The 27,303-nt window shown below is 40.5% G+C and overlaps 1 protein-coding gene across 1 annotated transcript in view; it reads right to left on the bottom strand.

Annotated features, from left to right (window-relative positions):
- Positions 1-1,858: 1,858 nt before the first annotated feature.
- The window catches only part of si (sucrase-isomaltase (alpha-glucosidase)), a 59,576-nt gene continuing 34,131 nt past the window's right edge, over positions 1,859-27,303 (bottom strand). Inside the window, exons 24-48 of the mRNA XM_044032108.1 lie at positions 26,817-26,990; positions 25,545-25,694; positions 25,251-25,454; positions 24,902-25,056; positions 24,051-24,219; positions 22,042-22,138; positions 20,872-20,984; positions 20,485-20,610; positions 18,908-19,036; positions 18,637-18,753; positions 18,463-18,525; positions 18,206-18,322; positions 18,021-18,111; positions 17,789-17,927; positions 16,996-17,129; positions 16,803-16,837; positions 16,084-16,200; positions 11,270-11,418; positions 10,388-10,472; positions 10,194-10,250; positions 9,630-9,754; positions 8,819-8,907; positions 7,478-7,527; positions 4,844-5,014; positions 1,859-2,213 (exon numbers count right to left, since the gene is read on the bottom strand). Of these exons, the coding sequence (XP_043888043.1) occupies positions 2,139-2,213; positions 4,844-5,014; positions 7,478-7,527; positions 8,819-8,907; positions 9,630-9,754; positions 10,194-10,250; positions 10,388-10,472; positions 11,270-11,418; positions 16,084-16,200; positions 16,803-16,837; positions 16,996-17,129; positions 17,789-17,927; positions 18,021-18,111; positions 18,206-18,322; positions 18,463-18,525; positions 18,637-18,753; positions 18,908-19,036; positions 20,485-20,610; positions 20,872-20,984; positions 22,042-22,138; positions 24,051-24,219; positions 24,902-25,056; positions 25,251-25,454; positions 25,545-25,694; positions 26,817-26,990 (2,931 nt within the window). The 3' untranslated portion in view covers positions 1,859-2,138. The remainder of the gene's footprint in view (positions 2,214-4,843; positions 5,015-7,477; positions 7,528-8,818; positions 8,908-9,629; positions 9,755-10,193; positions 10,251-10,387; positions 10,473-11,269; positions 11,419-16,083; positions 16,201-16,802; positions 16,838-16,995; positions 17,130-17,788; positions 17,928-18,020; positions 18,112-18,205; positions 18,323-18,462; positions 18,526-18,636; positions 18,754-18,907; positions 19,037-20,484; positions 20,611-20,871; positions 20,985-22,041; positions 22,139-24,050; positions 24,220-24,901; positions 25,057-25,250; positions 25,455-25,544; positions 25,695-26,816; positions 26,991-27,303) is intronic.

Here is a 27,303-nt window from a genome sequence, read left to right as displayed (position 1 = left end):
GTGGAAAAGAAGTGAATATCCTTTGTTTGACATAAAGAAATCAGACTTTTAGGTCCGTGTGTGTGTGTGTGTACCAACACAATTAGACACTGTCGGCACTAGTGTGTGGCTAGTTTGCTTCGACGATAAAAAAAAAACTTGATCCATGTGAATGATCCATACATGTACCCAAACCCATGTGGACACACATGCAGGAACGTACACACTAGTCCAGGGGTGTCAAACTCAGGGGCCCCGATGAGTAAAAATAATAGAATGCCAAGGTTTTCCCTTTGTTTTACATTTAATGAATCTGTGTAAAACCGGAAAATGTTACGCTTCAGTTGACCATTTACACATGTGCGTTGCAACTTACAGATCACAGTGGATCTACAAAGGGACAAAGAACTTTTTAGTCGCAGGTATCTGGACCTACAAATTATATAGTTTTTCACATTAAGATTAGAACATGTGGGAACACATATTCACTATTAACTAGGTGCTCACTAACATGCATAAGTAGCACACTAGCCCTTTATTAGTAATTATTAAGCACGTACACCTTATTCTACATAATCTTATTCTACCTCTATTACGACATGAATTAAGATTTTTCCATATTAAGGTGTTAATATGTGCTTAATAATTACTAATAAAGGTCTGCTATGCTTCTTATATGCTATGTTATTAAGCACCTATAACAACCAAATTGTAGTTGGAGATATTATTACACCCTTACTTCTACAGATAGGGGATGAACAGGCGGACACTTGGGTGATCTGGAACACATATTTACCCCACTTCATAGTGACTAATGCCAACTCTGCCCGTTCGTTCGCTCACTCTCTCTCTCTCTCTCTCTCTCTCCCTCTCCCTCCCTCCCGCCCGGCTCTTAAAGGGGCCGCAGCATTCTTACAACAGTAGTTTACACAAATTCATATTGCGGGCCATTCTGGCCCACGGGCCGTATGTTTGACGTCCCTTCACTAGTCAGGAGTGACTCTCCCTGTACATTCCCCTCAGCAAAGTGGTAATAAGGGTGGCACTCAGTTTTATTTGCCGGTGGCTAAATTGATATCATTACATTTACTGCAGGCTGAATAATGGATGACTGTATCACTGTATGGGGAGCTAATAGGATGAGACAAAGCAAAGGTAGACAGCTTGCCGCAGGTGAGATTTATTATTAGCATCTATTTCCTGTCGCACCCACGCAAGGCCGTCTGTGTTTATGCAGCCGTGGAAGCAGGCGCCCCCCAAAAAACGTGCGTCTGACACTTAATATTTCCACTTCAGCCGCTGTCACTTTGTTGGTAGCTGCTGCGCCCAATCACAGCTTTGAGCGACTCTCCAATCAAAGGATTTCCATTTGTCAAAGGCCACTTATCATCAGTTGTGACAGCTTTTTTTGTAAACGTTATTATAAACACCTGCTGACTGTTTGTTGCCCACTGATGAAGGCCGGCAACAATTTTAGGAAACTACTCTCTCTCTGCAGGAAAGTGTTGTCGACGTTTATTAGGTAATTCAGTTTTTTTTTTGGACTCCATGGTTCTGTCGGAAATAACGTTTCCATCTGTTCATTAAATGGAAGAAATTAATTAGAATACACGTTCAATACAAGATGTATTAAAATTAAGTTGAGAATGATTCAATGACAAAGTCATTTTGAGCTGTGAACTAAAAATATTAGCTACCAAAGTTGTAACTAAGTTTAATGTATTCCAGTTCCCCATAAAGGAGATTGTGTATGTGTAGTAAATGTCCAATTTATGTTATTTTCAATCTCATTAAAGACAGACAAAATCCTTTTTTCAGTACCAAGCACTTTAATTAATTTGAAATGTTGCACTGAGGCAGTAAGTCCACAATGGTATTATACATTTATTATGTGTTTTGACATCATGTCATGAATCCACAGCGATGGCATGTCATTTTTAAAAGCACAGTAATATTTCATATAAATGTTTCCAACCAAAAACTGAGCATTTACACACGAGTTGTGATTCAATTTGATTGTTAAGAGTATTTCCCGTGAAGACCGCATTTGCTTACATTATAATTTATGACAAGGAAAAAAAAAAAAACCCTATACACAGATATATTCTTGTTTGTCAGTGAAACAGAGGAAAAAAAAGAAAAAGAAAACGGGCGTCTGCTCAGTTCCTACTCCATGTTATGGTGGAAAGCTGGTCCACACGAACAGACTTTGAAGTAGCATCTATAATCAGCTCCTATAAACACAAGGGAGATGAAAGGGGGGAAATTGTTGTTATAAAACCAAACACTGTTAGCACACCAACTGTGTTATATACTGTATGTCATGTATGAAGAATTCAAGATAAGTTTCTGTCTTCTCCGTCATGGTGATGTTACTCAGGTGTCAGTCCTCGTGCACCTGGAGATGAATGTTCTTGTGCTCAAAACAAAACACTTATTACAGCAGGGAAACGGCGTCGTCGTCATTCCTCGCTCTCCTCCCCGTCTACCCTTCTCCCTTCCCTCTCGACCCATCTTTCATTCTCCCTGTTTATCCGTCTCACCTCTGTCTTCTTCTTCTTCCCTCCACTTGTTTTTTTTTTTTTTGTGATGTATTCTCCCTCCCTCCTTCTGCTGCATTCGCCCTTCCCTCCTTTCCAGTCTTTTTATTATTCTCAGCTCATCCATGCATCACACACAACACACACACACACACACGCACGCACAAACTCAAAATCCCTCTGTCATTCTGACTTTCCTCATCTGCAATTCTTGCCGGCTCTTCCTGACTTTCTCTGTCTGTCTTCTCCGAGAGCAGTATAAATCTAAGCCTTCCGGGCTTTTTCACCTGTGGTTATTTATGGAGCTGCTGTAGCTATCATTTCCGTGCTCTTGATAAGTGCACTGAGTACAGTGCACAACCTTGACAGGAATATTTTATCAAAGGCCAAATGAGAAGTGGAAAAACATGCTCTCCTTTTAAAGCTGCCGTTGTTTTCTCTTCTACTAAATGCTCTCATAGTGTACGGTGAACGTCATTGTTAAACTGTGACATGCACCGTCTCCTCCTGTGATCTCCTATCTTCTTACTAACCCCTATGTGCGTTTTTTTCTTTTAACATGCCAGGTTTTTCCTGCTGTAACAAAACTCATGGCAACCTTGACTAATGATTGGAAAAGCTCTTGTAAGCCACATGACTGGAGCTCAAGCCCTATCATGGTTTAAAAAAAAATTCCACCCCACTCTGAAGTCTGAACTCCAGCAGGACCTTGCATTTGACACAGGTTTCCCTGCAGAGAACTAATGAGGGAATATGGACACGTATGCTATAGGGAAACTCATTTGATGTAACTCTAACCCAGCTGCACAGTTTTCAGACTTTAGACACATGGATCGTCTTGGGGAAAGTAATGTTACAAGGACTGTGGCTTTGTGCTTCGCGTCATTATTTCCTTCTGTCACGTTCTTTTTTATTTTCATCGAGCATCGGAGCAGATGATTCAGTGAGCAAGAGGAAAAGACAAATCATTTTACATGAGCGGCTTTAAAATCACCGTCCCTGAGTCGGAACTTCCGTTTTTTTGTGTTCACTAAAAAAAAACAAAAAAACAACAGTGTCAGGAGGAATGCAGAGTTGATTACAGCTATTAGATGACAAAAAAGTGTCACCGCAGGGGTTGGGTTATGAACCTGAGTGGGATCAAATTATTTATTTATTTTGTGTGTATGTGACATTTTTCCACTGGCAGGATAATGCTCGTTCAACTTGAAAGCTGGGCTGTGTTTATGAAAGCGAGTGCATGCACTGATGGAGGAGGCGCACTGAGCGACTGTATCACTGCACAAATCCACGATTAAATGCAATGACACTAATTGTCTGCATGTCAGACAGTAATTGAACGGTTATTCAAGCGGGAATTTGATTGAGTTCACATGTGGGATGCTATGGAATGTGTACATGTATATGCACATACTGTTATAACAGCTGACGTTGTATTGATATCACCAATTTACCTGCAGATGGCGCTGCACAGTATCTAGGTTCTTAAAGATCAGTGGCTGCACAAAAATAATGTTGACTTCGAGAAAACACTGTGAGGTCATTAAATGTAAACGTGTTTTTTGTCAGTTTTTCTATGCATAATCCTAATTTGAATATAATAAAACCATAGCCTACCACACACTATTTTTCAGTTAGACCTTTTCTTGCACTTAACCCTTTAACACCTAAGCCTCAAAATGTCAATCTGCACTTTATTTTTAACCATAAAAGGACCAGAAAGTGTCCTGTGAGTAAGTGCTTTTGCCCATTTTTCCATAATAACTATCAGTTATATACAATTTACTGCGTGTTAAAATGCAGTTTTAACAATTTAAAATGAAGAAAAACAAAAAGGTTTATTGAGAAAAACACGCCGACATATTTAAGGTAACATTTGTTTGATTTTTAGTCTCAATGTCCAAAAACAGGCATAAAAAAATGCAAACTATTATGTACAGTACATGTGTACATGTTTTTCCAACTCTCTCCTCTCTGGAGACGCTGATATGCCGGCTTCCTGCAACAGCGCAAGTGAAATTTCCGTAATAACCAACGTTTGACGTGCGACTTCTCAGCTTTCAGAAAGTGCTGGAATTTTCATTGCGGGAATGCAAACGTTTTGTCTGCGATACACTCGGTTTTAAAGGGTTAATGAATTCTGTTTGTCTTAGAGAAGCTAGTGCACAACAGCTTTACGAGCAGGTAATTCTCTTGGTCTATTTCAAGACCAAGAGGCGTGAGGACACTTTCTGCATCGTTGAATTGGCTTGTAAACCGTCGTTGAACATATTACGAACACTTCTGAGATGGTAACTTAAAGATCAACATTTTAAAATTCTGACCTGAGTGTCAGTGTTGTGCTGTGGTGTCAGTGGGTAGTCCTTTCCAGCTTTGTCTCTTAAGGTCACTGATGTGATTTTAACACTGCCTGCGCCCCAAACCTTCACCACGCCTACGATCAACTGGTCAGCAGGGTCCAAGGTGTTGTGGGTGACCTGGCAGGTCAAGGTGCTCTGGAAGAATAAAACAAAGAGATGAAGAAAATGATTGGAAATGGAATACATTTGTGATTTACTGTATATTAAATAACATCTGCTAAATGTGATTTATTTTGGACTTGCCTGTTACGTCATCACTCCTGGACACACGATATATTCTATACAATAATGTGCTGCAGTGAGCTGAGCCATAAGCTTCCACCACCCTCTATAATATTCATTACTTTTACTCCTTGCTTCATCTCTTTACTTAGATCCAGAATTTGAGTATCTTTCCTCCGTATCATTAGTTTTATACCCATTGTATTATTTTTTTTTGTTCTCTGCCCATTTTAGTAGATAATCATCTGCATGTAGATGGTGATTGTCTTCAGGGCTCTAAATCTCTCTCAACCACACACAGGTTTGTGTAGCTATTCTTCTTAGGACACTGCATTGACTTTCATTCACTTGGACAGCATAAAAAGTTTTTTCCCTAACATTAACCCTTAGAACAAAGAGCATTTTTTTTTTGTTTGTTTTTAAACAAAAGAAAAACGGTCTATTTTGGGACTTCTGCACAATTATTGCCACTTTACATCACTACTAAAAATGTGATATAAAAGGAATCATAACTTTGACTCTACAACACAGAAGAAAAGAAAACATGTTTTAAAGCCTGAATATGTGACTTATAAACACACACACCCCCAGGATGTCCATATAAAGAGTTGTTGTGTATTATACCAGAGCCTTAAGGGTTAAACATATCCAGTGAAGGCCTAACCTTAACCAAACAACAATTCAATCTTAGCCCTAAACTCAACCAGTTCCCCCAGAAATAAGGTTCCTCATTATGACCAGGTGGCACTAGGACAACCAGTCCTGACAAGTTCAATGCTGAGTCAATGGAAAAAGTCCTAAAGAGGTAGCAAATACAAGTACACACACACACAGCACAGATAGCCATTCAACATGACATACGATCTGCTAATCTGCCAGGCAGCACTGGCCTCATTGCCCAACTTATCCTCATCTTCCCACATCTGCCTATTCACACATACACCCACATTTGCACACACACACACACACTGGCACATTCAAATACAATAATCACACACACTTATGCACTCTCTCTCTCTCTCACTCACCCTCTCTCTCCCTCTCTCTCCCCCTTTGGCTGTCAGACAGTGTGCCTGTTTTATCGCTGCGTGAAATTGCTTTGGAATGAGCCTGATGGTAAGCAGAGGACAGCCACAGATGCTTGGCTATGGTAGCACTATATGTGTACGTGTATACCCTAGATGTGTGCCTATAATGTATCTGTGGGTGTGCGTGTTTGCGATTAAACCCCTGCCCGTTAATGTGTGTCTGTGTGTGATTGTGTGCTCTCGCCTGGCCGTCGAAGTAAATAAAACCAGGTTAGTCACATTAGTCTTAGTGATTAGTGAGTGTCTGTCATTCTTCGGTCAAAATGTGATCAAGCTGTCGACTGGTAAACATGGAAAATGTTACACCACCAGTTTTGTAAAGATAATAATAATAAAAATAATAGTAATTGCAAGCTTTTGTTCAACTTTCTTTTTTCTTCTTCTACCAATTGATAAAGTCATGGCTTCAGTGGGATTAAGCTGAGGTTGTATTACACTATGCTGTATCAACCCCATATGTACCGTGCAGTTCCAGGCATTCATTCTACTCTGAACACAGGGAAACGTCTGTAAGTTGTAATTTATTTGTCAGAATCATTTCATCTCAAGAAAAAAAGAAAAGAGTGATTTAATCACACCGGTGATGTGTTTCGGTATTCATTAAACCTAATGACGCAGGTGCAACAACACACAAAAAAGAAGAATTGTAAGGCTCACAATCTCTTTTTTTTGTGTGTACTCAGTAAAGTGAGATTTCGTGCCAAAACCAGAACCAGAAATACACGGTGATCTGTATTAACACAACCACAGCTGCTCTACTCCAGACATCCATGTGCCAGTTTGTTAGACGTGAGCAACAGAAATATTAGGCAGGTGCTTTTTGTGAACAACAAAAGCCTTGCACCTGATAAGGAGGCCTTTGTTGCATCATTAGATGCACCAGCACAGTCATGGAAAGAGCATCTGGTTGGAGAATGACAGTCATCTCTACCCTACAGTATCTATCGTCTTTTCAGCTCATAAAATTGTTCAAATGTCATCACGACATGCACAGGACTGCTAAACGTCGATAGTGAGGACGGGAACAAGTCATTGTAAGTGTAGTATATCCATAAAGCAGCTTTTGCAATTTGTGTGTGTGTGTGTGGACACATAGCATCTATAAATGTATCAGTGTTACTATTAAGTGACATTTGAACCTGAATCGGTTTCCAACATTCTCCAATTGCACAGACCTGTTGTGTTGTATAGTAAAGAATGGACATATTCTCCAGTCTTGCTGTGTTAATAACAACAATGACAAAAGGGGTGGGGCTTAATGTGGCATGCAGTGTCCCCATGAACTCACCGACTCTGCTGCAAAGGAGGTCAGCTGATACTTTCCTCCCGGAACGGTGTCTGAGGAGAGATGTGAGAGTGAATTACAAACATGATTTCAGAGCATGAAATGGTACGCCAGAGACAATAGGCGTGACTACCTGAATTAATGACAGTTTAGATGTTTATATAGACAGATAGACAGATAGATCGACAATAGACAGACAGATAGAGAGCGGGAGAGTCGATTTAAACTCCCATGCAGTGACTCATCTCACAGTTTTACATCAACTTATTACTGGTTAATTAAATAAGAGTAGTAATTAGGGTAGTGAGTAAAGTAAATAATTCATCGGCTACACTTCTTAAAGACTGGGTAATTAGGTGGTTGGATAAATGAGGTAATGGATGATGAATGAGTGACCAAAAAAAAAAAAATGCTTATCCGAGTCAGTGTGATTGACAGCAGAGGGACAAGCTAACCTTCTGAAGTAAAAGTCACAATTGGAGAACTTTGAAAAAGCAGAGAAGCAGATGGTGCAGGTAAGCAGGCGAGAGAGGGAGGGGCTACGCAGTAGACAGACAGCAAGTGGCAGACGAGAGGAGCGAGGGAGCAGATGAAAGAGGACTGATGGAGAGCATATCCCTGGGCAGCGACACACAGAATTACTGTAATAGTTTCTGTCACTCCCCTTCTCTGTCATCCCTTGTCCTTTGTCTGTCTCTGTTTTCTTTCGTCCCAGCACAAACACACTTTTCATAGAGGACCGCATTTGCTCACACAAGCAATTTGGAGGCAGATTCTGTTTCTATATTAGTGTGTGAGTGTTTTTGTGTATATGTGTGTGTGTGTGTGTGTGTGTGTGTGTGTGTGAGTGTGTTTGTGCCGCCGTGTACTGCTCTTCAGTATGCAAATACATCACACACAGAGAGTGAGTATCAACGACCCTGCTTTGGAGTTGTCTGTGTCAGTGTGAGGAGATCAGTGGACAAATTCATATTCAGTCAAAACAGCATTTGTCGGACACAGACTGATGCCACCTAAACATTTAAACTAAGTAAAATTAAAAGATATTTACTGAAATATTTACTTTTGTTTGCGCACAAATGTTGGTTTATTCTGGCTTTTGTTTTGAAGTAACAAACAATAAGATCCCACACACACACACACTGTCTAACTTGCATCAACAATGTTATTGAGTCCTCTGAGTCCTGACACCACAGTCCTATGCACTTGAAAACAAAGGTGTCCTTTTGTTTTTGGGGGCTTTTTTTAATGAACATAGTTGCAAGGAAAAAGACATTGTTGGTGCAACATGGACGAGAGAGAATGAGAGAGAGAGAGAGAGAGAGAGAGAGACCTGTGACTTACCTATTCCTTCTCCGTCATCCCAGAAGAACGATCCTTGAGCAGTTCCATTGTCATTCAAGGCAACAATCAGCCCTAAAGGATTCTTCCGACTAAAACAAAAGAAGGTAGCGAGGGTTGTGTCAGATGATGATGTCTAAGGACAGGCATTCACATTATTGTTAAAGGTGGGGTTGGAGATCCTGGAGAAAAACTACAGGCTACATTTTGAATTCAAAAGTCCAAGCTCTTTGCTTCGGACCCTCCGAAGCAACACCTCCGCGCATCAAACACGGATTCACAAGCACTGCGCAGCATCGGTAACTTTCTGTACTTTACATTGACGCCAACTTTTTTGGATACTTGTTCAAATGACAACATGATGCCGAAAAACAACAAATACTCCCTGTCTGTCAATACTAATATGTCTGCCACCATGGCATCACTTTGCAGCCCTTTCTGGACTTTCAGTTGTCACCACCGCTAAATGCAGTATGTGTGTTCACTCTGGTCTTGGATCGCCCTGCATCAGCACTTTTCTGGGCAGTAGCTTTTCCAAAAAAACGTCTTTCGTTAGCGACCAACGCATGTTGTTGGCAGCTCCATGACCTTTGAGGGGATCCATCTGATCTCATTGCTACTGGACCACTAATTCCCACCTTAATTGTCTCTACCAAACATAGGCAACGCTCATTTTGATGAGATTCCACTCAAACACAGCAGCAATGCATGAATAGACCTTGACTCTCGCCTATTAGCGCTCTACCTCTCTGCACAGGCAGAGAGAGACAAACAAGTGTCAATAATGTGTCAGCCATGATATGTGAGCACCTACCTGTAAAATGTATTAGTCTCTGGTTTCTGCCAGGGGATGATATAGCCTCCTCTGATATGAAGGTTTATATGGTCCAAGGGTGTGGCCATGCTCAGCATCACGCCACGCACTCCAATATCTTTGGCCTAATAAAATGACACACAATGAAACTGCTTGAGATGCAATAAGTTTTTACACGTTGATATATATTGCACCTTCTAATATATTATTCCATGAGTTTTGTTACGCTTTGAGTAGCTGTCTAACAGATGGGGGAATCCCCGAGCTATAAAAAATACGGACTGAATGGATGCTTGCTTTTGTCATATTTGTGTCTCCCGTGGTTGTTAAGTGGCACATCCTTATTATTTTGTCATTTAAGCTTTTGTTGCAGTTGTGGATTTAGTCTTCTTATTTTCAGATTGTTTTTTTGTTTTTTGTTTTTTCAGGAATCCTCATCTCAAGAGGAGGTACACAGACGGTCTTTAATTTTGCTTCAGAGATATTTAGATGGACGATAGCACCATTGATGAAGGGTGTTGGCGTTCTAATACAGTTTACTGACTGTAACTGAAATAGACTCACCGTATGGTAGTCATACCAGCGGGCATTAGGAACATAGCCATTCACGGAGGTGACTCCCTGTCGATCACAAAGTCAGTTCATCAAAGAGAGGAATACAGAGTGGGTAAAAGACACTGAAATTATTGAACATGTGTCTTGCTGACATGATGGAGGGAAAGAAAAAGCCAAAGCATGTTGTATAAGTGTGTTCATACCTTGTCAAGGGCAGGGGTGATTAGTAGAGCAGGTCCCCAGAGGAACTGTTTGTGGATGTCCCATGTAGTTTTATCATTCACAAACCTGTGAAATACAAACAGAGCAGCCATTACAACATAAATTGAAAAAAGTACCTCTAATGATTTCTTCTGTCTCCCTCAGAATTCACTGATTTGATGATGCAAGCTAAACAACTCTGCCAGTCATACCCTGCCAGCTCCTTAAATACCATCTGTACATACTCTCTCTCTCTCCTCTCTCACTTAAAATGAATGAATATGGTGTGGGGTTTTTTGTTTGTTTGTCTTTTTAAGGTTTCACACAGTCACATCTAGGTGCTCTTTTTATTTTCTACACATAACTGGATTTGAAGTGCAAGGGCTTCTTAATAGCACAGTCGTTCTCTTTAAAACCGTATTAAGATATTTAAATGAACAAATGGTACAAATCAGCTTTTCTGACCTCAGTGAAAAGGATAAAGATATATAAATGGAAGGTGATCCCCCCCCTATTTAAATTAACATCTGCAGCCAAAAAGGGAGGCTTTGATGGTAACATACTGTCTTCTAACTAGCTGGAAATGAGGTGGCCGTTAATAGAAAGTGGGGCCGAAAACACGTTGAGGCACTAAAATGAAAGCTTTACTCAAATTGATTTCAGTCGAGCCTCTACCACATGTATCATTCTGCATACTAATGAGAAATAATGGAGTATAGGATCAGGTTTTCTTGCCAGCAATCAAGATAAAAGATCCATGCTGTTAATAACTAAATTACTTGATTAAGTCATTACTTGCAATGCAGGGGCCATGACGTAAGCAGGAAATATAAGACCTGTGTGTGTGTGTGTGTGTGTGTGTGTGTGTGTGTGGCTTTGCTTACTCATGCAACAGAGGTCTGATGACTGTACTTCCTTTGGTGTGAGCCTCAAACATCAGTGTATAGAGGTAAGGCAGGAGGGTGTAACGGATGTTCAGGACGTCCCGAGACACCTGAGCAAATTTGGCATCCCAAGCGACAGGGTCTTGTCTCTGACAGAAATGTATTAAAAAAAAAAAAAACATTAGTGATTGTGGACAGATTATAAGAAGATTAAGAGAGACCGCAAACGAGCAACTCTTGCGAGTCGAATGGCCTGTGTGGTCTTCCAGATGATTCCCAGCCTATTGTGCCACAGACACACACACACACACACACACACACACACACACACACTGTGCTGACATTCGCCTAATTTTAAACTGCAACTAAAACGTAACAAGGACAGAAATAGAGGGCACGACGTGCTGTCATTTTGGAAATGATGCTCAGCTCATTTTCTGTGGAACAATATTCAGTCTGAGGGGATGATGAGACACACACACACACACACACACACACATATGTACCCACCTAGAGACTATCATGAAAATGTGCCCTCCCTATGATAATCTATGTGTATGTGTGTGTGTGTGTGTGTGTGTGTGTGTGTGTGTGTGCGCTGTCAGATTTGATAATGATCATTAACCATAGCCTGATGGTTACTAAGTGCAGGCCTAACAGCACATGATTGAATTTAGAATGTTTCTATTATCTTGTGACCTCAGAAGTTTTCCAGATTATTGTGTCATTTTCTGAATATATTCACGGGATTGTAATTATCTGGAAACTCGGGAGTTCTTTCCACCTGCCTCCCGTTTCGGTCACACTCATGATCACACTAAGATGTGTGTGCCGAGCACAGAGATAAAGATGTTCAAATGAATTCAAATGAGTATGACTCTGTACTGAGTGGCAAATGTTGAGCATTGGTGTCTCATAGCGGGAGAGGGTTTTTGGTTTTTGACTAGAAGATTAGGATTAGGTTAACTGGACTACTCTTAGTAGCTGTGAGTGTGATTGTGACTATTTGTTTGTGTCTTTTTGTTGCCCCTGCGACAGCGCACCACCTCAACCCCAGTGTCTTCTTGGATGGATTGCAACTTCTGCAGAACCCTCAAAGGATAAGCTATAGAAAATGGATGGATTGGCTTGTTGCTTTAAGTTTAAGGCTCAAGTCATTTCCAGTTATTGGCAAAAATGACTTATTAAGACATTTCTCTATTTTCTGTGTGTTGTTTTTGTGTTATTGTGACATATTATATTGCAGAGGATTTGATGTGGGGGCATGGGTGTCTTTTTTTGGCACAACTGCATCGATGCATCGACTGAGGCTCATCACATGGTTAGCTACAGTACGTGATAATGCCTTTTACAATATTGCTGCACCAAAATGAAGGAATACTACTGAAAACACACTCAGAGAGTGGCAGCTGGCGTCTTTGCTGAAGATGAAGTTGCACGTTAAACTGATCAAAACTCAGATATTGTTGCTGATCGTGCACCCTGCTGCTTCTGCTGCTGCCGCCTCGACTTCACAGACATCACATGCCTATGCAGCAAACGCTGTACCCCAGACACCCTTACACTTAAAAGTATAATAGACAGACACTATATTCTTCACCAAGGTCTATCTAGATTATGTGAAAAGATGGACAATAATGGGATTAAACCTGCAGTGCAGTTTAGCTTGCCTTGCACTTGCCTCAGCTACGTAAATTGACGTCATTCCAGTATCACACAATGTAGCTCGCCAATAAATTCCACAAAGAAGAAGTAAACAGGGCAACAATAGATGACACTTGGCATTCTGTGTTGTTTCCTCTTGGTATGTGGCTGTTTATAACAAGAAGACAAACTTTGTTTGATAGACATGGACCACTGCTTGGTATGCCGGCAGAAAGGTCCCCAAAACTGGAACGCTATGGATCGGTTATGTTGGTCCCCTCTTTGCTTTAAATATCTGGGTTCAACTCAAAAGAGAAGATTTTCTTTGGGTTTTTGAGATTTGTTCAAACAAGACAAGCAATTTGAAGATACGACCTTGAGCTTCGGGGAATTGGAACCGATATTTTGGTTAACCGTTTTCAAAATTTCATTAGATCAATCAACAGAGTGCAACGGAAAAAAATTAATTGAGATTTTTGAGAAGTGATGCTGTCATTACTTGAACGTTAAGCTCACCAACACGAAAATATCACTTTTATGACACTTTTTTTTACTGTCAGTCTGCCAAATCTTGCATTGCCTGACAGTTGCTTCTTCTTCATCTGTGGCAAACCAGTAGGGGAAGTGATAAAGTGATGTGAGCAGGAAGTGCTGAAGAGAAAGACGCAGACAGAGAATCTATTTCATGAATTCACCTAATTTAACATTTCTAGTGGAAAAAGCCTTGTGACACACACACTGACTGTAGACCGATATGAATGCATGTGCATGTGCTTACACACACACACACACAGCCATAAGAAGAAGAGGTTATCTGGCTGTGTCAGACCCTCTCATCAATTTTCACTTCTTTCTCTTCATTTATCTGTCTGCAATCTACTCCCCTGGCTCGTCTCATAAACTTTCGAGTGTCTGTTTTGCATTGCAGAGCTCGCATCAGAATTAGAAAATATATTTAGACCAACAGTGATACGTCCCTTCGGGTGAATAATAATATACATGACTCCACTCTGACTGTGCTGCTGAAACAGGCTCAGTGGAGAATATATCTTGTTTAATTAATTCCGCGCTGGTCAGATGTGACTGTGGACACCAGTATATTGCTGTTGCAGTGAAATTATCTCGAGGTCAACACTGAAAGTTGTCTGAGGGCAAAGAGACACTCGGCGTGATGGAGCTCTGGGAATGACTCTGCAAAAGCTCCCTTCTGTTTCTCTCTCCACTGTCACTGACCTTGTGTACCCTCCAGTCTGCTTTGTGCTGTTAATACTTTGTTGTCAAATGCCTTGTTAAGCAGACTGGAGAATACAGTCTCTAACTGTGTGATGATTGGGCATTTTAGATGGCTTAATAATGCTTTTTTTACTGTACCCTAAACAAAAATATATTCCCTTTCCTAGTGTCTCTTATATCTGTCAGGGATGTTTTTACGGCCGTCACCAAACCTTTGACTTGTCTTTGAGTGATCAAAGAAATTGGTCATTTCCTTTCATTGACTTGTAGTAAAGTCTCAGTCACAACCACAGTCCTAATTTCATCCTGCATCTTCGTCTCTGTCCGTCTCACACTTCTCAAATTCCCCTGAATTTGCTCGTCAGTACCCTTCCTATCTCCTCTCCGATATGATTTCCTCGATTCTCCCTCGATCCCTTTACCTTTGTTCCTTCCTCTCATATGTCATTTTTATGCCGTCTCCTCCTCAATTTTCAATTTTCCCCATGTTTAAACACCCATTTGCAAGCCAATGTTAAATGGTTGGAATCCTGGGGTGCATGTGTGTGTTGAGCTGAGGTTAGGTGGTGTGCAATGGTGCCCAGATCACCTTGAGAATTCAATTATATCCCTACTCACCCAACACACACACACACACACACACACACACACACACACACACTCACACACTGTGTGTCCCGTCTCATATTGCAAACTCAAGTGCAGAGAAATTTCGCCCGGTGGGATCGATCTCTGGACGGGCGTTATTGGATTTCTCAGATGTGTTCCAACACTCTTAAAGGTCACTGCGAGAATGAATGCCACCGACACTACACCACCAAACAGGTCTATCTTTTTGTGCGTTCCCACGTGTGTGTGTCTGTGTGTGTGTGTGTGTGTGTAACAATGTGTCAGGCACAGATAAAGAGAGAGACAGGTGGAGAAAGCTACTTGGTTTGTATTTCTTGCAAATAATACTGTAGGAGTGTTGGTAAATGTTTTTTTCCCCTCCTGTAAGACTTTAGTTGTGTAAAAGGAGTCTACAAAGAGTCACTGGTGACAGAACTAAAAGCAGCATTTGTTTCTTCTGTTGTGCTACAGCTATAGCAACAGGCCTTGCTGTCGTTTAACCCTCGGATGACCGTCAAGATAATGAGGCAGCCTGGATTTTTATTGATTTTATGACTGTAGAACGGTCAAAAAATGCTCCCTTTTTCCATGATAACTTTCACTTTCGATATCTGGCAGTTATTCAACCGTTTGGAAATGACGATACTGAGAGGCTGACATCGCAAACGTGTGATGCACTGGTGAATCTTGTCTGTGACTGGGCAGTCCTGAGGGCTACCGTAATGACAAGTATATGGGCGCAAACTCTATTTCTCTGCTTTGCGGTATCTATCTATCCATCCTCTAGCCCTTTCTCCTCCACATGGGAGTCGTGCGGGGTGCTGTGACAATCTCAGCTGACATAGGCTGAAAGGGGGAGTCACACCCTGGACAGATCGCCAGTCCATCGTTTTTGAAGGGTTAAGGTCACGACAGCAAATGATAGCCTTTGAAAGCATTCAGTTTTTTTGAGTTAATATTTAAGCAAACCTCTCTCGCCAGTTTTAACTAATAAATAAAAGATGCATTCAAACAAATAAGCCTGGAATTGTGGATAGTTATTGAATAAATATATATACTTTCCTTTAAACTGTTGAATTGTATGATTATTTTAAATGATATAGTAGTAAACACCCATTATAGTTTATGTAAATACACCAGCTTTAATAACCCTCGGCAGTGTATTTGATATAAATAAATGTTTTCTTCACTGTCTTCTAGTTATGGTTTGTAGTTGGTCATAAGCACAAAAGAGATAATCATCCAGATAATCAACCAGGCATACGTCTTAAACTGGATTTGAATTGATTTACACCTTACAGTAAAGGGTTTTTCTTCTGTTAACTCACTGGACTTCCTTTGCCGTTGTGGTTGCGCGAGTATGGATAGAAGGCACCCAGTTGCATCCAGCGAAGACACATTTCATACTCAGCTGTATTAAAGAAGCCACATATGTCTGCCCCAGTCTGAAAGAGAGAGAGAGTTAGGAGTGAGCTGAGGTTGATATGGGTGACTCAAGGTGTGTGACAACAATGAGAAATGTCCGATCACTGAATCTGCAGCCAAACTATTTCTGTTACAAGCATAATGTTCTTAAGTGTCCTTGAGCAAGACACCACCAGAGTGAGGGGATGGTGTCCCCAACCCTGTGGCTATTTTGTGAGACTGTACATGGTGTTCCATATAGGGATTGATAACGTGTCAGATTACAGTTATTCTAAACAGACACACTGAGGAAATCAAAGACGACAGCCAGACAAAGTGAGACAGAAATAACGACAAAGAGACACGGGCGCAAATAAGAGACAGAGACAACCAAAACAACACACGAAATAATAATAATAATTAAAAAAAAAACAGTTTAGTTCATGGCAGATAAACACAGGGCTTCTTGGTTAGGATGGGTTTGTAAAACATGCCTCGAAATGCATTTTAAGATGCCCTTTGATCAAAGAGTCTGAAGAAACAAAATAACATTGTTCTGGCAGCTGTAATCTACTTAGAGAGGACAAGGTCACATCAATAAGATTATGCCTTGTCAAATTCAAGATCAGATTATGATACTTACATAAGGAATGCCAAAGAGACTGAACTCCATCATGCCTGTGGAACAAAGCAAAAATGGGACTAATGGCCATTTTAAAATGTTCCCTTCACCATGTCCTACTTTGTGTTACACAGCATCCAAGCATGCAGCGTTTTGTCATAATTATGCTTATTATGTGCTTAATATTTGTATATAAATTTCATATACAGTATACCTATAATGGATTTGTAGAGCTGGTCCCAGCTGGCAGCGTTGTCTCCCAGCCAATGCCCAGACCATTTCCCACTAGAGGGGTATGTGGATCGTGTCACCACTATGCCTCTCTTACCAGTCACACTCAGCAGAGCACTGCACACACACACACACAGAGAGCAAGAGAGAGATTTGTGTTACACATGGGAACATTCACACTCGCCACGGCTAGAGTAATAATAATTCCAAATAAAGTACATTTGTTTTAGGAGCAAATTAACCAGTTAATTGTGATTGTTAAATTCATCACGGTGCTGTGAATGAAATCATTCCGAAGCGAAACTACCTTCTCTATAAGGCCACTGGTGCCAAGCCGTCTAAGGCTCCTCTGTAACTAACTCTGCAATCTAGTCTCCCCGTGGTGAGAGTATAATTTCACCACAAGGACCAATGAAGTTTCACATTTGTTATAATTTCCATAAAGTGTTTGATGGGACCATATTTCGGTGGACAGCTGGGAGATATCACTGCCACGTCTCCTGTGGCAGCGTTTTCTTTCTAAATGTGTTTGCGATGAAAAGCCCTGTTTTCCGACTGCATTTAATCTGCAATCAGATTATTCAGGAGTGGGATATTTCGATTCCTCTTAAGGTAGTCTGAGCAACACACACACACATGCACACACACACACACACACACACACTGGTGCTGCATTTAAAATACAACAGAATTCATTAGAACGTGAACGTCTGTCAGCTGCGCTGGTTATTCTAAACATATTTTCAACACAAACACATACATATGAAAGCACATACTCATAGGTAGGTTTGGTGTGGGACCAGCCATAAAGGCTATGTACATCAAAGTGTTTGACTCTCTTTCCATCACTGAGTATCTGCTCACTGTTCATGCACAGAGTCTTATGGTTTAAGCCGAGATGTTTGGACTCCAAGGCTGTAGACACACACACAGAATCACACTGTTAACATTAATGTCATCACTTTAAAACCAAGCTGAATAATATATAGCATTGTGTGTGTGCCTTACGTGGCATGTATGGAGGGTTCTCCAGAAGTGGATTACCCAGACACTTCTCCCCGACTGTGCCATGGACAAAACTAGCAGGTTCATTCATGTCCTGCAGATTTTTAACAGATTGTAAGGTACGGGCTTCAAAATAAAAACCAGGCTCAGTGAAAAATGGAACTGTTTTTCCCCCTCAAGTCACTTACAATCCAGAGGCCATCGAACTTCATGACATTATTATAGAAATCCTTGATTTCTTGAAGCCACCATTTTGCCGTCGACTCGCGGAAAAAGTCGGGGAATGCAGCGTAAGCCCTGTAGAGCTAGAAATGGGAACAGTCGTAATGATGAGCAAATCAAGTGCTCCAAACCAATCTGTCTATCACAATATTCAGAAAAGGATGGCATATGTTAAGACATATTTCCAATGTAATCTGCCAGGGAAGTGAAAATCCAAGTGTACCTTCACTTGTGAGTCCCAGTCCAGAGATTCATTCACAGTGACATTAGGAAAATCTGGCCAGACCTGCATGAGGGAATAAGAATCAACTCACTACACAATAACTACGAAAGTTAAGCACAATTATGTCTGGTGGTTTCAGTGTCTTTTCGTTATGTGTCAGCCATTTCCTCTCACCTTCCCCCACACAATGTCATTGCTGAGCTCTTTGGGCCATTTGATGAAGACGTCCGCCTTTTCGCCTCTGTCAAAGGCAGGGTAAGGTTCTGTCTCATTGCCTGAAATGGCTGGATCCTTGAGATAAATAAACACAAAAGCATGTGCGTTTAGCAGAAGAGAGCGATGATATCCAGATGATATCCTCGACAGATCTTGTAATCTCATGGTTGCTGATCATTCAGTGCCCAGGTTTATAGTTCAGTATCAGTAGTGGATATAAATTCATTACCAGGATGAAGATGAACTTCATGCCCTCTCCTCTCATGCTGTCGACCAAGGCAGGCAGGTTCTTAAACTCTGGGTCCAAGACAAAATCCAGCTGACGATCCATATAATCAATGTCTCCGTACTGCACATCCTGTAGAAGAAGTCAACTGAAGCTGTAGTTCAAATGTTTGTGTTTTATGATCGATTTCAGAATGAGACGACCATTAACGACAATGAATTAAAGGAGAATGTTTGCACTGGTCCTGTAGTTCTTTCTTTGCTGGTGCTTGTCACGTAAGAATGTTTCATGCATGGATGTAATTAATCTCTGAAATGAAAAATCACTAGTTTTTTGTTAACCCCATTTTGCTTCAAGGATGTTAAACTCGTGCTAATAAATATGGATAGCTGCGATGCAATATACGAGGAGTGAGACTTTTGATTTGCTTTTGGCTCTCATCTATTCCATAGAGAACAAATCTTCATCTGCTTTGGATGCCTGGTGTGTCTGTGGCAGTTTAAGGTTGATTAGTCTGTAAAGCTCGCTGATGTGAAGCTTTTGTAAGGAGCTGCATATTCTACTTCTTTCACTCCGGTTAATGATGCAGGCTTCTTTATGGCTGATGTCAGCTCAGTGCAGGTTAGGCCTATGTGGAATCCTATTCTTGGGATCATTTGATTATCAATGGGAACTCTCGTATTCTCTTCTGTGAGAACATGATCAGACTCTGGCCCGTTGCCACAGAAAACATTGGGTGCACACAGTGCTCTCGCAGATAAATATCACTCTGTTACAAACCCGGATACTTGTATGGTACTAAAATTCAAAAGCAAAGTCTGTCTCTCGCTGTCAGAAAAACTTACTGTTTGTGGTACAAACCCGAAGCATTTAGAGGCCGAGGCTCCCACAATGGGATGGATTTCATATGAAATTAGAAGTCATATTCCATTAGGTCAAAAAGATGTATCCAGTGAAATCCATGAAGTCAGTGCCTCCATTTTGCTTATTTCAATACATTTTTATTTAATTTAGGGTTATGTAGTTATTGTCCACATACAGTTAACCATATTGTATAAAAAACAATTAGATTTAGGTCAAATCTGTGTTGGATTGAAATCTATTCTCTAGTCTATTCCACTGAGTGCATGTACGTTGTACAAGAGGAAGCAATCAGATTGCATTTGTTGGATGAATTTGTTGGATGAATGAATAAAAAAAATCCTTGCGTTGCAGCACTGACTAAATATAATCAGCATCTCGGCAAAAGATACCATTTTTATAGGTGTTTTTAATAGCATTACAGTATGTCCTATAAACGACCCATAGTAGTAGATGCATTTATGCAGTGGCGACATGACAGCGACGTTTTCTATATGAATCAGCAATGAATTATTTTATTTTAAGATTTGTGACTCATTACAGTGATTGTTATTAAGCGGACACTGCATTCGTCTGTGCTTTTATTTGGTTTACTGAAACCTGATGTGTGAGTTGACCATTTTGATGAATGAGAATTGTCCTTTTTGCTTCAGGACTGTAATAAGTCACCTTTTGCTGTTTTAATTCTTTGGAAAAAAAGTATTGGTGTGTGCACTTACATAGGGTATCCCCGCTTTCTTCATGTCTCTGTAAAGATCTGCTATTTCTTTGTCATTGGAGTAGCCATAGCGACAGAGCTGGAACCCAAGAGACCAATAGGCAGGTAGCACAGGACGTCCAATCAGCTGTTAAGGAGAAAAACAAACAAGGAAGTTCAGCACAGGGAAAAAAAAAAGTTGTTTTGCAGGAAAACGGGACAGTGTCCATAAAGTGTTGAATTGTGTGTGGGTGTGTGTTTAGATTGGCTAAATGAGAGAGCGCAATGAAGCGAGGAACTCCCAGCTGCTGTAGTCCATCAACAGCAGCCCAGGGCCAGACTCAAACACACACACACACACACAAACACGCACGCACACAGTTACGCACAAACAAACCGGAAGACTTACTGCAGTGTACTCCTGCACCACCATCTCAGGTGTGGGTCCCAGGACCATATAGAAATCCAGGATGCCTCCCAGAGTTCTATAGATTAAAGCTGGATTAGGCTGGAATGTCACATCTGGAGAGAGGAAATATGACAGTGATGACAATGACATGGTCTGTGTATGTACATGTTGATGTTCTTTTTCTACATGTTGCACAACTTTCGTGTGAAGAGACTTTTCATATCTCAAATATCAAGTACTTACTGTCATTCTATCTATTGTTGGTCAAGTAAAGGCTATTCTATTTTTTACAGATGAGTATTAGAGCCACATGTAAAATAAAATCCTGACTTTTTCTTTAATCTCAGAATTCTGACTTTAACCTGAGATTAAAGAAAAAGACAGAATTCTGGGATTAAAGTTATAATTCTGACTTTTTTAAATCTCAATTCTGACTTTAATCTCAGAATTATGACCTCTTCTTTAATCTCAGAATCCAGACTTTAACCTCAGAATTCAGACTTTAATCTCAAAATTCCGACCTCTTCTTTAATCTTAGAATTCAGACTTTTTCTTTAATCTCAAATTCTTTTTTCTCTCAGAATTCGGACTTTTTCTTTAATCTCAGAATTATTTTTTCTCAGAATTCCGACTTAAATCTCAAAATTCAGACATTTTCTTTAATCTCAGAATTCAGACATTTTCTCCTCATAATTCTGAGGAAAACAAATCAGAATCTCAGAATTGTGGCATTAATCTCAAAATTCTGACTTTTTCTTTAATCTCAAAATTCAGAATTTTTATAATATCAGAATTCTGACTTTGATCTCATAATTGTGATATTAATCTCAGAATTCATGCTGGGGTTTTTTTCTTCATTATTTTTTTACATGTGGTCCTAATACTCTCTCTTCTACACAGTTGAATTAGACAGTGTATACAACAGGATACATGGCATTGTTATTCCGATGATGAAATAGATTTCTGTTTCAACTGTTTTCAACTGCCTTACTGCCCAATATGCAAATACATCATATGTTAAGTGGAGATAAGTAGAACATGTTCATAGTTCTGCAATTATACAAGAGGACATGCACTCACAAACATGGAGATGCATGTAGATGCACATGCATGTATGTAATACAGTATAAAAGTGTGAGCAAGTGTGTGTGTGTGTGTCTCATCTCTCACCCATGGCGTTGCTGTTCAGCAGCAGCACACCATGAGCATCCCCGGTGTCCTCTAAGCCCATGTAGAAGGGATGCACCCCATAGCAATTCATCTTGTACTGTAGCAGAGAGACACAGAGCAACAATCAAAGGGAAAGAAATGAGATTGGAGGACTGTCCTTTAAATCGGAGGTTTATGCTGTGGTGAGTGAGCCACTGTGATTAAACGCGAGCATTTTCTTTACATCTCTTTGTATTTATGACTGTGTCCTTGGACTCCTGCAATAAACACTCAACAGTGTTAGCAAAAAATCAATTCTTACATCTATACTGTATGTTAACTTATGAGTATTTTTGTCAAAACAGACCTCCTGAGTACCCACAACTCTAAAGTGGAAATACAACATCTAGACAGGCCTGAGTCTGAAGACATCAACAGATAGCTAATGGCCCTTTTTCACTATAGTCCCAGCTCGCCTCGGCACAGCACGACACGGCATGACGCGGCTTTTATCAAAGGTTTATGATTTTACACCATTTTAGATTCATTAGATTTATTATTTATAATAATTATTATTATTATTATTGTTGTTATTAGTTTTTTACCCTTCTATATCTGACAGTTTATTATGATTTTTGCATTTGAACATTTTGTCATATTATTTTGCCTTAGTAATTACACATAAAACACCCTGATAGGAGTGAGTTGAGTGTTTAGACTTGACCTCATGAGTGTTCCTATTCTAACTACTGAGAGGCTGTTACTTTTGTCTTCAAGGTTTAGATGAGGATGGGAATAGTCAGAAAAGAGGGAAAAGGTGGCGAGGGACAGGATATCTGACACTTTCAGATGTCATTGTTCTGTGAGGGAAACTCACAGGCACGTCAGACTCCATTAGACGTCCACACCTTCCTGCACCCTTGGTGTATAAGATGCTGGCAAACGGTGATATAATTGCCCTGAGGAGCAGCTCTATTTCTTTTTAACATAACAATTTTCAGTTTTGATGTGTCCTTGTATGACGGTCTGAGGAAGGAGAATGAGCTCCAGTTCTTTTTTCTTCTTTTCTTGAAAAGATTATTGTTAACTTGTTAACTAGTTAACCATGTTTTCATGGTTTAGGAGGAAACCGGATCACATCGGTGCAGGTGTTGAATAAAAACAACTGGAAAACTGACTCACACAACTAGTCATTTTTACCAGGTAACATTAACCCTTTAACACATCGCAGACAACACATTTGAGCATAGTTACGTGGTTTGTGCTACTGGAAAAATGCCAATGGTTTCTGAAAGCTGAGAAGTTGCAAGCCAACATGTTGTTATTACAGCTATTTCAAATTTAATATGCAAAATCTGATGTTCGTGTACAACTACAGTGTTTTTTTTTGTTTTTGTTTTTTTAATAAAACCTTTTGTGTTTCTTTAAATTGTTAATACACTATTTTAACATGCAGTAAATTGTAAATAACTGCCATATATTGAAAGTTTTTCTGGAAAAATGTGCAAAAGCACATAGTTACAGGACATTTTCTGGCCTTTTTCTAGTTAAAATAATCCAAAAAGTCCATACGGATATTTTGAGGCTCAGGTGTTCAAGGGTTAAGGTCTTCAATGACAGATACAACTGTGGCTCAGACCCTTTTCTGCCTATGAGCTTAAAGAGGTTTGTGTTGATGTAGCAAGGACGAGAGTGGCAGATAGATTAGGCGTAATGAAACTATAATTACTCCAAATAAGACTAAGAATTTGCACCCAGCCAATATGTGACAACCTTGATTTTAAAGGGCTGTCTTTGCTGGTTTTATTCTTTGATTCCTTGCTCTATGGCAGCATCATAACATGGGTCTGAACATCATGGAGCTCATTCATAGTGCTAGGAGAAACATCATGACACTCAACACATGTTAATACAAGCAACACCATGCCGTAGCGAGCACATCTTTGGCAATAGTTGGAGTCACATTTGTTTTTTTAATGTATGGATTTGTTTGTATGAACTTTCATCATGTGCTTCAGTGTGATACTTACACCAGGAGGCTGGTCCTTGGAGAACATTCCCCACGTGTGGTAGTTGAGGTTGTGCTTAAAGGTAGGATGCTCTGTCTCTCCGAAGCCGTAGACAAACTCGGATGACAGCTTAGTTGACACTTGAATGAACATGTCTGAGAAAGTAAAACCTGGCACAGAGGAGTCCCAACTGAGAGAAGTGACAGAGGATTAAATCAGTGAGAGCGGGAGAGAGAGAGAGAGAGAGAGGGAAGGGATTACAGTCAAATGGAGTTATTCATGAAATGTTTGACATAAATAAGCATAATGACCAGTAGGAACTGCGGGGATCCCTTCACACACTTTATACATTTTAATTAGTGAAATTTTAACTGACACCGCTGGAAGAAAACACTTCACTACAAATAACGTCACCCTTGCTTATTTTTATATAAAAATTCTCAGATGCTGAACAACACAAAAGTATATTAGATGCTGATACATGGGGTAACTTTACAGAGCATATCTGTCAACAATAACTCTTATCACGAATGTGTGCCGGCAACTACGGTTCAGTGATTGTGCTCTACATAACCTGGCTACATCATATAGCTCCTAATCTGGTATAATCTGGTTTTACTTAAATTTCAATTGGTGGTCAAGGGCCAAGATTGTAGCATTGTCATGCTCAGTTCCTATAGACTCTGGAACAGCTGTGGTCTGTGGACCTCAGGTTCGCTGTAACCAACTTACATTTTCAAATCAAATATATTTTTTGTAACTTTTGCTTTCTCACTTGTTATTGTGGATATTGGTGTTTTAAATGTTTTTCACTCAATTTTGTTTTAACAAATAAACCCCAACTGAACTAAAAATGAAATTAAATCACTTACATCTTTGTCCCTGTGCTTTTCCGTATGACCTGGATGCCAAATGGGTTTTTGGTTATTTGGACCTTGTACAGCCTTTTTTTCTCATCGGTTTCAGGAGCAGGAGGGAGTGACAGCGGCACAGGAACCTCATATCGAGGTTTCGTGGGGTCCCAGATCTGGAGAAGGAAGGCAATGTTAGTGTGTGGTGAGTGTGTGTTCATGAGGAGCTGGCGAAAATAGAGGTCAAAACTCACTGAAGGTCAAAACAAAGAAACTGCTTAAAATAGAGCACAAAGAAAGAGATAGAGACACTGATATTGATATGGAAGAGAGAATGCACCACAACTGGCACAAACATACAAATACAAACCTTGAATCGCAACATGTCACCGGTGTTGTAGTCGATTTTAACACTGAGTGTGTCTATGTCCGGTGACCCCGGGCGACCACTGCTCCTGTACTTCTTGTTACGAGTGATGTCCGCCGTCATGCCTGAGCTGCTTTCTGTGGTATTTGTAACAGTGTAACCGTGGTCTTTTGGATAGAAGCACCATGGAGCACCATGGGTGTTTGGCTAAGCAAAGAAAAAAAGGAAAGCATGGGCATTTTTATGACACAGGTGTACACAATGTATTTAATGCGTGTCCTTAGAATCACTTCTCACCGCCCAGATACATCCTCTGGCCTGGCACTTGTTCTGGTCTGCATTTTCCTCTGGATGGCAGTCAAAACGGTTCTTTTCCTCTTCCGCCAGTTCCCACTGCACCACGTAGGTCTCCCCGAGAGCCAGGGTGAGTCCGGTCAGGAATAGAACCTTTGTATGTGATGAAAAGTGCATAACGGAGGGGTAAGGGACTGTGGTAGCACTTTCCCCAAATTGTCTCACATTGAAAGTGAACGACTTCCTTATGCAAGTAAGCACAGGCATGCCCGCTTGAGAATGGATGTTTCTGTGCGCTTTCAATGAAGACACAGTTGTTAATTTCCCTTGCTGTTTCAACAGCCCCCGCAGGGACTTATGAGTCACTCTTAGCTCTTTTTGCTGGTGTACAAGCACCAGACACTACAGGCAACACCTGATGTCTCCTCAGCAGGTGAGAGGATACCCAGCTTTGGTCTCTCTTTCATGTCATGGCTCCTTTTATTGTGGAATAATTGCGACGGTAATTGTATTGTATAAAAGGCATTATGCGGGGGCACACAGACATTGGAAAAGTCATACTACTAAAGATGAAAAGAGACGGCGGAGGGCGAAATGGGCAGGGGAGTAAACAGTAAACAGAGTAAACGTACTGTAGACACGATTCACGTCAAAAAGCACCCGACACCTAATGTAAACTGATATCATTTCTTATAGTGGTTTATCTCCTGGTCCTACTGAAATATAAGTCTACCACTCAATGTTGGTCTAGCTCTGGCCTCCATCAACCCCTGAGGGAAATATCTCAAGTTCCTTGCAGCTAAATGCCCAACTACAGTTATTGGTCAGTTCCTCTCTGTTGTTTGGTGCTGGTCATGAGTGTATGGTCGATTTTATTCAGAGGATTTTCTCCGTGAAACAAAGCTGCCTGCTGTGTGCGTGAAACAAAGCTCTAACCGATCAAGCAAATGAGCTCAAAGATGCAAAGAAATGCTTTGTATCGCTGAGGGGGAACAGCAGAACCAAATCATAATTACAGGTTCTTCACGACAAGTGAACCCTTCACACAACAAAACACTTACACGGCAATTCAAGCCATTGTTAACGTACAAATAATAATTAGCGCTTAGTTGAACTTGTCATATGCCTTCGTAAATCCCAGAAATCCCAAATCATTTTGCATTGATACTTTTCTTGTTGTTTTTTGTGCAACATTCAAACGTCTTTTCTTCTGGCATGGAAAAGAGGACGTTTTCTACTTTGAATATTTTATGTGCATATCATTATTGAGTTTACCTGCTTGGTGCTATCATACTCTATGTTTGTGTTTGGCAGCACTGTGGTGGTGTTTCCAGTGCCGACAGTGACGGATAGAGGAGGAGTCGCCACCCCGAGGATGGTAATAGTTTCAAACTTAAGGTTGTTCGGATCCTTGTAGCCAGCATGGGTTGCCTGCATTGTCAGTACATCCTGTAAGATAGAGGACACACCATTATGCTCTCAAATTATAATTAGATTTATAGATTGATTAACTATATCGCAGTCACAGCTTGTATAAACTTAAATCAAGTACATTATATTATATACCAAATTAGCCTCTGGGCAACAGGCGGTATTTTGTGGGTTCCAGTGTCGACAGCAGATATACATATAAAGTTGTAGTTAAGCGGCAACCAAATTTGTTTCCCAAGGTGTTCTTGGCGAATCTCTTGACAACAATCTGTATATAAATGCAAATAAATCCAAAAGCCGGTGACGTCTGGTGAGACACCAGTGGCCCCCG

The sequence above is a fragment of the Solea senegalensis genome, linkage group LG8, assembly GCF_019176455.1.
Source record: "Solea senegalensis isolate Sse05_10M linkage group LG8, IFAPA_SoseM_1, whole genome shotgun sequence".
Classification (NCBI taxonomy): Eukaryota; Metazoa; Chordata; class Actinopteri; order Pleuronectiformes; family Soleidae; genus Solea; species Solea senegalensis.
The sequence above is the reverse complement of the archived record's forward strand: the minus strand, read 5'-3'. Positions and strand labels throughout refer to the sequence as shown.